The sequence below is a fragment of the Microtus ochrogaster genome, linkage group LG3 (assembly GCF_000317375.1).
Source record: "Microtus ochrogaster isolate Prairie Vole_2 linkage group LG3, MicOch1.0, whole genome shotgun sequence".
Classification (NCBI taxonomy): Eukaryota; Metazoa; Chordata; class Mammalia; order Rodentia; family Cricetidae; genus Microtus; species Microtus ochrogaster.
The window spans coordinates 46336000-46346472 of NC_022029.1; the positions used below are offsets into that span (position 1 = coordinate 46336000).

The 10473-nt window shown below is 43.3% G+C and overlaps 1 protein-coding gene across 9 annotated transcripts in view; it reads left to right on the forward strand.

The window, feature by feature from the left end:
* Positions 1 to 10473, forward strand: part of Dtnb (dystrobrevin beta) — a 209021-nt gene that overhangs the window by 55300 nt on the left and 143248 nt on the right. For all 9 annotated transcript variants that reach the window (XM_013351397.2, XM_026785974.1, XM_026785972.1 and 6 more), the window contains exon 6: positions 1726 to 1880. In XM_013351397.2, coding sequence (XP_013206851.1) covers positions 1726 to 1880 — 155 coding nt within the window. The remainder of the gene's footprint in view (positions 1 to 1725; positions 1881 to 10473) is intronic.

The window sequence follows — 10473 nt, forward strand, 5'->3', positions numbered from 1 at the left end:
TACAAGGAACACTATACAGACTGAGCAGGTTGTATTCAGAGGGTGTGTGTGTGTATTATTGAAATCATACATACAAGGAACAGTATACAGACTGAGCAGGTTGTATTCAGGGTGTGTGAATGTGCGTGTATGTGATACCAATTAAAAAAAAAAAAGTCATGAGCCAGGTGGTGGTGGCGCACACCTTTAATCCCAGCACTTAGGAGGCAGAGGCAGGTGGATCTCTGGGAGTTTGAGGTCAGTGTGGTCTACAAAGCAAGATCCAGGACAGCTAGGACTGTTACACAGAGAAATCTTGGCTCCAAAAACCAAAACCAAACCAAAACAAAAAAAAAAAACCACAAAACCCCAAGACCTTGAATGTAAAAGAGAGCACGGGGTATGGGGTATGTATGTATTCAAGAGGAAGGGAGAAATGTAATATTATAATCTAAAAAAAAAAAGTGAATTCTAAGAAAAAAGGGCTCATCATCATGCCTGCTCTTAGTGACATGCTTCCTTCAACAAATATGTGTCCTAAAAGTCTCATAATGTTCTCAAACAGCATCACCAGCTAGGGACCAAGTGTTGGTACATGATGCCGTGGGGGACATTTCTTGTTCAGTCAACAATGTATGGGTCATTAGCTTTTAAAATGTTTTAATTGAAGTAGAATCATATCACTTAGACCTCCCCCTTTCCTCCTTCCAGTCCCTCCCATGTGCCTCTCAACTGCCAAGCTGATAGCCTTTTTCTTTGATTATTACTGTTATGTGCATATGTAAATATATGCGATTGCTCAAATATATAAATGCAAACTGCTGAGTCTGGCTTTGTTGTTTCTGTGTATGTGGTTTCAGGGCTGATCACTTTGCACTGGACAACCAATAAGGGGACTTATCCTTGGGAGGAGCTAATTCTTCTTCCAACAGTGATTAGCTGTCTGTAGCTCATTTGTAGGGGTAGGGTCCCATGAAATTTCCCACCTTCCATGTTGTTATGCCCACTGATGTTGCCATTTTTAGGAGAGACTGTCTTGCTGCAGACTTTCTCGTGTTCTGGCTCATCAGCGCTTGCTTGTTTTAGGAAACAGGTCTCATATCATTCAGGCTGGTCTGAAAACTGCTGTGTACTTTCATTCACCTGCCTCTACCGCCCAAGTGCTGCGTGTGTCCTATAAACAGGTACTGAGGAATAAAAACATGCTGCTTCAAATTTTCTTACAACGGTGGGTTGCATAAATTAAAAACTAATTATCCTTCAGTTACGTGAATTTAGGAAGTTGCTAGATGAGGGCTGGAGAGATGGCTCAGCAGTTAAGAGAACTTGCTGCTCTTGTAGAGACCTGGATTTGATTTTCACCCCTTATGGCAGGCACCTCACTGCTGCCTGTAACTCCAGGTGATCCATTACCCTCTGCTGGCTTCTGTGGGTACTGCACTCATGTGCAACCCCACCCCCCATTGAAAAACAATTTGAAAAGGTGAGTTGGGCATACATGAATGGTTATTCCACTTAATGACTAGGTAAAATCGTAAGTGCGTAGGATTGAGGGACCTTGTGAGCAAAGTAACTACACGGCTTTAATAAGGACAAGAATAATTTGAACGTTAACTAAAACTTGTAACTTTATGGTTCTTCTGAATGATGCGTGTTTAGTGGTGCAGAAATAGCATAGAGCCATGTGTAATTTTTAAGAGATGATATTTTCTTATAGTTTGCCTTTATTTACTTTTGTTCCTAAAGACATTTTCTCCCAGATGTCAGATTCCAATGGCTTGATGATATTTGGCAAGCTTGACCAGTTTCTGAAGGAAGCCCTGAAGCTCCCTACAGCTGTCTTTGAAGGACCATCCTTTGGTTACACGGAACATGCAGTCCGCACCTGTTTTCCACAACAGGTAAGGACCATTTTCAGAGCCTTGGGCTACAGGGGCCACCATCTTCTACCAGATTCCCCCAGGTGGCTTCCAGAAGGTAGGGGAGGGGGCCAAAGTTCACCTGAGGACTCTTGTTCTCAGGTAAGATAACATTGGACTTCTTTTTAAAGAAAAGGGTTTTTAAGTTTTTCATTATTCCTGCTGAATGTATGTTTCTTCTTCTGTTTAAGTAAGGTTCTTAAATTGTAAGTATGGGATTTTGACTTAAAGCCATAGCCATCTTGGTCACTGCTTCCTGCACGGTGCTCACCTGCTCCTGCAGAGTGCATGGAGCTTGCTCATGGCATGGTCAGGAGTTTGGCTGCTTTTCCTGGTTTTTACTTAGAGGTTGGTATGAGTGATGAGTGTGTTCCTGAGAGTTTAACTCTGCCCCAGAGACTGGGGATAGAGTAGATACTCATAACTCAAGGTAGAGAACAGATACAAGAACTGTAATACTGTGTGTAGAAAGTTAGGAGAAACAGAAAATTAGGGGGAAAAAAAATCTGTTTTAAAATCAATAGAAAAAAGTTATCTTCCTAGACCATTTTTTTTTAAAGTTTAGTTTTATTTTATGTGCGTTGGTGTTTTGCCTTCGTGGATGTCTGCGTGAAGGTGTCAGATCCCCTGGAACTGGAGTTACCAACAGTTATGAGTTGCCACGTGGGTGCTGGGAATTGAACCTGAGTCCTTAGTCCCTTTAACCACCTAACCTCCAGCCCCCAGAAGATAACTTCTCAATTACCAAAGGAAAACTGTTTTATGGTTGGAAAAGCTTTATGGAAAACTATACCCGACAGGAGACCTGACTTCGGCTCAGCCATCAGTCATATCACCAATAAAGGGAGACACTGACAACTGAGCGGGCCGAGACGCGCGGCTTCCCTGCTCAGACCTTCCTCTGAGATGCACGACTGAAACAGAGTGCCGTGGAAATGTCCAAGTATGAGTGCGCACTAACTTGCGCAAACTTTCCTTTGTCAACTGTATTTTCGGTCACTGGTATAAATGGCAGTCAGCACCAGCTTTTAGATATTAAAGCATCTGTACTCTCAGTCTGTTCTAATAAGACGCAGCATGCATTACCCCCTAATATAATCTTCAAACGTAGGGAGGCTCTCTCAGCTCCTGCAGATGCTAAATCCCCTTCCTGGGTGAAGGCAGTGATGACAGGATACCAGGCCCACAGATGGCTCTCCTGGGCTAGCGTGCCTTCCTGCTGCTGCCTGCAGCTGTTGCTCCAAACGCTGTTTCCGCAGCTGGCTGCCCACACAGCACTTCAGAGCTGTCTTACAGGCGATATGCACATGGCTCTTACACGAGATGCTTCCCGAGGCCAGGTTGGACTCTCATTTAGTTTTGGGACGCTGCTTTTGAGTAAAATGGTGGCAGGATCAAGGAGAGAAGTTTATAATAAAGTACCAGTGAAGAATAGTATTTTTCAAGTGGGTGACGGGCATTAACCCTAAAGTATTCTTTGACTTAATTGTGGTTTAAAGACTATGACAAGAATCTGATATTGGAGTCATAATTGAGACTGTTGAAGGAGCTTTATAAATTGTAATTGCTAATTCAAAGAATACTACAAGGTTTCTGTAGATTACCTTAGAAGTGCTCATTGTGAGACGCCTGAGCACACAGCCTGCTTATTGATTTTTCACCTGCTTCAGATTCCTAAAAAATAAAATCAGCTGGATGTGGTGGTACACGCCTTTAATCCCAGCCCCTGGGATGCAGAGGCAGGTGGACCTCTGTGAATTAGAGGCCAGCCTGGGCTACAGAGTGAGTTCCAGGACAGCCAGGGCTGTGTAGAGACCCTGTCTCCAAACCACCACCCCTCCCCCAAATAACCATAATTTAGACACATGCATTATATAGACAGTAGCAAATTTATGTCAGAATGACTGCGGCAGATGTTTTTGCACAATGAAAAGTATCTTTAAGACTATGAAAAGCAGCATGAAAGAGAAATTTGATAGTGTGCACTTGTCCTCACATCTTTATAACTTGTATTTGTGTTTTACTGAAATTTGTTTGGTGAGGCTGTCCTTTTAAACCAAAAAAATCTTTCAGCTGTCAAACTACATCAGAGACCTTTGAGAAGGATAAAATTTTACTTGAGTTACTGATTAAAAAATGACAGAGAACTGACTTGGTTGGCACCTAGAGTTACTCCTCAGGGTTGTCCATGGTCACTGAAGGTCGTATTTGCCTTTTGCTGTTTACACAAAACAGGCTCCAGAAGATCCTGTGAGCTAAGAAGTCTGTAGGAAGACAAGCCTACCTTGACCTGAGCGGCTAGGCTGTCGATTCCAGCGATTCTGTCCACTGTCTGGAGATCTTCAGTTTAGATGAAAGGCTGTTTTGCCCAGTGGTCAGTGCTTGGCAGTTGTAGCAAATTGCGGATGGACATTGTTCTGTGCCCATTTATCTTCTGTCTTCTTTGGAGGAAGTAGAGTACTGCTAGGAGCCAACCTGTCTCTTTTTGTTATGAAAAGTCTTTTAATAATTAAATATTTAAATGCCATATTCCCCAGATCTCTGAGCAGTTGAGGGCTGTTTATCAGGTATAGATAGATGAGTTATACCTAAAGTACAGAATCTGCCTAGAGAGCTGGGTCTGAGCTTGACTGTACTGGCTCTCAGCTTAACAAGTAAAGCAGGGTTGGATTAAATATAAAGTATTTTTGTAAGAGGCTTAAAAGTACATACCAGTTTAGAACATGAGACTTATTGCTTTGTAGTTTGGAATGAGCTACAATGAACAGACAATTATAACATTTAACAGTAAACATAGGTGCATGTAAGTTACACACACACACACACACACACACACACACACACACACAGAGTGAACAGGAATTAGGCGAAGTGGATGCTTTGGTGGGCCCTACCAAAGGTGTGCCACTGCACAAAACACACATGCACCAGAGTCAGCACGGGGAACCAGGCAACGAATACCTCAGTAAAGATGGCAAGACTTGGTCACCTGACCTGGCCATCAATTAAGATGGCGGTAAGGTTATCTAACCTCAATTAAGATGGTGGTAAGGTCAGGCTGGAGAGATGTCTCAGCCGTTAAAGGCTAGACTCACAACCAAAAATATAAGATGGTGGTAAGGTCACCTGACCTCAGTCAAAATGGCAGCAGTCACGTGTTGTATGGAAAAGCCACATTTTTTGAGCTGTAGGAGCTTTAAACCCAATAACAAGAGATACCTAGAGGTGTGATCTGTCCTGATGCTGAGCTGCTGCACCACAAGCTGCGGTGGGGAACAAAGGCTGGAGTTGAAAACAGCTGTCTCGTGGATCTGACCAGTCTTGTCGGCAGTGGTAGAGGTGGCAGGTAGAGTTTGAGGAAAGGCAGAGCCAGCAGGACACCGGTGGAGCTTTTACAGGCAGGTGACCGATAGTTTGAGGGTTTCTACCATAACTGAAAACATGAAAACACCACAGGTCCTATAGAAGAGCGTCCCCTCTCTATAGGTGGGGTGTGAAATGACTGTGACACTGGAAAGCCTATAGGAAGACGTCTCTTCTCTGCAGGCCTGGTGTTGGAGCCAGAGAGGCTAGAGGCCCCTCCAAGTGGTCTCCCACGGAGGGGACCACTTACGAGTGGTCCATCAGAAAGGAAAGGAGAAAAAAAAATCTGAGGGACCCTGGGCCCCAAATCAAATGTACCACACAGCGTGTGCAGTGCTAGCACAGGAGGACCAACCCTGGGTTGTGGGGTCATGTTTTTAGCTATGGGAAACAACCAGAGATGAATGTCAGCGAAGGGCTCAACAGTAGCCGTGAAGGCTGTGGTTGGCTGACTGGAAGGGGAAAACTCACCACCAAAGCTGCTGGTGTGTATAGAGGTCAGTGTTCGGGCAGATACAACACAGAGCTGTTGTAAAGAAACCTGGTTCCAGAATCCAGGGTTCCACGTTTTCTCAGCTGGCCCATCTGCGGGTGGAAGGAACACAGGGAGATCTTGGCCTGAGTCCCAAGCACCAATTTTATCCTCCTCAAAGATCTCTGCTGTAGTTTGACAGCTGAGAGGATTTGTCATTTTAAAAGGACAACCTCACCAAACAAATTTCAGCAAAATACAAATACGGGTTATTAAGGTGTGTACCTGTAAGTTATAAAGGTGTGAGGACCAGTGCACACTATCAAATTTCTCTCTCACACTGCCTTTAAAGATACTTTGCATTATGCAAAAATATTTGTCACAGTCATTCTGATATAAATATACTACTGTTTAAAACTTATGTTTTCACAAACCCAAATAATTCTTGTGAGTTCCAGGGAGCTGAATTGAAGGATCCACCTTAAACAGGTCAGATTCTTCTCAATTCCCTGGTCCTAGTTTTTTTTTTCTAATCTTAACCCCCCCCTCCACTGAGGCAGGCAGATCTTCCTTCTGATTCCAGCCTGAGTTCCTTCCTTTCTCTCTCTCTCCCAAAGAGGTAGCTGCTGCTGTGGCTCCTCTCCCTTCCCCCCTTTCTCTCTTTCTGCCTCTTTTTCCTCGTCCCCCTTCTTCCTCCCTTCTTCTCCTTCTCCTCTTCCCTTCCATAACCCAGTAAATAAATATCCAACCTCACTCTGCATGGGGTACCTATCTGTCTTGGTCTCTCACCCACCACACGGCTCCCTGCCTAGGATCCGCTGCTCCTCATGGCCCACGGGGCCGTTTTATTTTTACCATTACAGAAAGAGTGGATGTCCAGCTTTTACACATTGCACCTTGACACGGTCTCTACAGATGTGTTGGGCACAGACTGGGCGTGCCTGAAGAGATCCATGAGCTGCTTCCCTTTCTGCAGCATTGTGATGATGGAACTGTAGCTGCAGGTGACAGGGCAGTGATAACACTTCCTCCTGCTGAAGTACAAGGTTATGAAATTATGATTCAGTGTTTAGTTAGATAGGACTGATCCTTATAGGAAATTGTTTCCCTTATGAAGAGGGAACGAAGTGTAGGATGTAAGTCTTAAAAGTTTTTTTTGACTGATTCTTAGTGGTCATAAACAAACAAAAACAAACAAGCTGAATTTAGAGGCTTAAAAGTTACTGAAAATAAACAGGAAATGAATTTAAAGGTCTCCCCAATTTTCTAGATTCCCAAGTTTTGGAGGAAGATTGAGTTTTTTCTTTGGAAAATGTTTGCTTACTTATTTTCTAGGTCTTAGTGCTGACTTTAGCTTGAGGAGTTGTCTACCCCACTGGAGGTTTTAGATCTGATGTCTGTGTGGGAAGGGGACTGTGAACATCAGAGTGGAGGGAGGGTGGAAGGAAAGAAGGTACATTATACAGCATGGCTGTCAGTGTCTGCAGACACCGTGCCAATGCGTAGAAGAGGTGGGAATATGGAGAGAGGGGTGACATTTTTTGTTGATTAGTTTTCAAAATAGTGAGACTATTTTATCTATTGGAACTACTTTCTGATTCAATTTTATCTAACCAATCTCCTCTGCCTATATGCCAAAATGAATTTCTTTCTACTCAGAGACATTTTTCTGACCTTGCTTTCCTGGACGATGAATAGATTTTGGCAAGAATTACCGGGCATGTGCATATTTGTTTTACTCTGTACACACTTTTTTAAAGATTTATATATCATGTATATAACATTCCTTCCATGTATGTTTGTATGCCAGAAGAGGGCACCAGATCTCCTTATAGAAGGTTGTGAGCCACCATGTGGTTGCTGGGAATTGAACTCAGGACCTCTGGAAGAGCAGTCAGTGCTCTTAACCACTGAGCCATCTCTCCAGCTCCCCTCTGTATACATTTTAGTCAAGGGATTTCATGGTTTCCCCCAGCAGTCCTTCAACTGGGTAATTTCTGTAGATGAGTGCACTGTTTTGTTGCCCTAAGGACTTATCTTCACATTCTTCTCTGGTGTTGAGCTATGTCACATGACCAATAGTGTCTTAGTTTCTTTTGGGTAGGCCATGGTTGTAACAGGTTGTCATTTCCTGCACGTGTGAGAACTTGGGCAGGACTGTTGATGTTGACACTGCCACTGTGTTAGATCCACTTTGGGCTCTATACCTGTTGTCATTTCAGTGTTCTCAAAAATATGCACTGTGCCCTGTGTTACTGCAAATACAGGAAGATGTGAACACAGAACAGAGGAGAATAAATTGGATAATTATCACATTTATTTTGCAAAGGAACAATTAGATATTTATAGTATCTTGTCTTAAAGATACTATATCTACAAAGAGATGAAACTAGAGTATAATTTTTTTGTTACCAAATATTAGTGATGTCTCAAAATTTCTGTTGCTTCAGTGAAACACCATAACAAAAAAGCAATTTGGAGAGAATAGGGCTTATTTGGTTTACACTTCCATATTGTTGTTCATCATCGAAGGAAGTCAGGGCAGGAACTCAAACAGGGTAGGAACCTGGAGCCAGGAGCTGATGCAGAAGCCATGGAGGGTGCTGCTTACTGGCACGCTCCCTATGGCTTACTTCACCTGCTCCCTTCAAGAACCCAGAACCACCAACCCAGGGATGGGTTGGACTTCTCCCATTGATCACTAATAAGAAAATGCCTTATGGCAGGATCTTATGGAGGCTTTTTCTCAATTAAGTTTCTCTCCTTTCAGACGACTCACTAGTTTCTGTCAAGCTGACATAAAACCAGCCAGGATAGGTGATGACCAAAGTACCGCAATATAATTTCTTGTCACCTCAAGCAGTGCATTTGAAGGTAGCGAAAACTACTGAATCCTTTTGAGTAGATGAAAGACATTTGGCTTCATTAAGAGCTGGGTGTGACTACTCACATGTAATGAGGAACTGCAGCTAATTAAGCCATTGAATCAGTTTAATTGGCTAAGAATTTTTCTTCCTTAGTGGTAGAAAAATATATATAATGATGTACCTTAGAAGTGATCTTCCAAGCGCATCTTAGATCAGATGAAATAGAGTGTATAAAATAGGCTTTATTATGAACGAGGCCATAGTAATGAGACCTGTCTCACTACCATTAATTAGCCTGAGCAAAATTGCAGAGACCTAGAAGTGAAGTTTTTTTCTAGTTGGGTTTGCAGAGCAGAATGTATTATTAAATGAGTCCTTAGAGATGACAGGTGGCTCCTCAGTTCTCTTTATTGAGTTTGTTAGTGCCTGCTGCCTGTTTCCTATGTGAAAGCCCCCTACTCGGTTATCTCTAGGTGTGGAAACAGATCCAGCTTTGTTCACCATGCATACCTGCCTGGGGCTCTGGGCAGGGTGCAGGGCTCCATCTTGGACTCCTGGGTTGTTCGCTGGTAGTACAGTCTAGCGGGCATTCTCTTAGACCTGGGTACTGTTCCTACACTGCTGCTTTGTAGTTTTCTAGGCTTTATGGAAAGCAGGAAATGTTACTTAGAACCTTGGCTTGCTGGTCTTTAGTGGATCAGTGGTCATCTGAAGAAGGCTGTTTAATCATAAGGAAGTTTGGTGTGAAATCATTTTCTAAATACAGCTGTAAGCTGGAGAAATGGCTCAGTTGGTAAAGAGCGTGTCTTGCCAGAATGAAGCTCCCAAGTTTGATTCTCAGAATTCATGTAAAAACATATGGGTTTGATTGTAATGTGCTTGGGATCTCAACACTGGGGAGGCAGAGAGACAGGAGGAACTTCTGGGTTCGCCTGCCAGCTAATCTAGCTGAGTATGGTGAGCCTTAGCTGAAAAAGAGAGGTTGTCTCAAAATATCTCTCCTCTTTTGGAAAACAAAAATAAAAACCTTTATGGATTGCTTTGTACCTCTGATAAGGATCCTAGTGTGCCCTCTTGGCCCCCTGCCATCCCACCCTTCGCCTGTCTTTTCCACTGGCATTCCTGGTACAAACCCTGCCACCAAGCTACGGCTGCTCCCTGGACGCCCTTGCCAGTGTCCTGCTTGGTCTCTGCAGCTTTCGTTTGTAGTTCTCTTGTTTGGATTAACCTGCATTTGGTGAGTGAAACCAAGCAAGGTTCTCGTTTTTGTGTATTTGTTAGCCTCCAATGAAGTGCAAGTCTCCCACAGAGGCCTCTGGTTTCATGTCCACTCTTCTTTGATCTCTGAATCCTTCAATATTCTGCATTCCCATGGCGTGTTTCATATAACTCAGGATGCCTGAGGGAGGGACATCAGTCTCCAGCTTTGTATCTCCAGTGATAAGCAATACCATGCCTGGAAATGAGCCGTGCTTACTAAATATTTAAATAATGGCTTAAAATCATGTATAAATGAGAAAATTAGTATTTTTGGTTTGAGTTCTTTTTTTTTTTTTTTTTGAGACAGGGTTTCTCTGTACAGCTTTGAGCCTGTCCTGGAACTCATGCTATAGACCAGGCTGGCTTCGAACTCACATCCTCCTGAGTGCTGGGATGAAAGGTGTGTGCCACCATTGGCCAGCCTGTTTTTTTTTTTTTAAAGATTTATTATGTATACAACATTCCATGTATGCCCATACGCCAGAAGAGGGCGCCAGATCTCATTACTGATGGTTGTGAGCCATCATGTAGTTGCTGGGAATTGAACTCAGGACCTCTGGAAGAGCAGTCAGTGCTCTTAACCTCTGAGCCATTTTTCCAGCCCTTGGTTTGA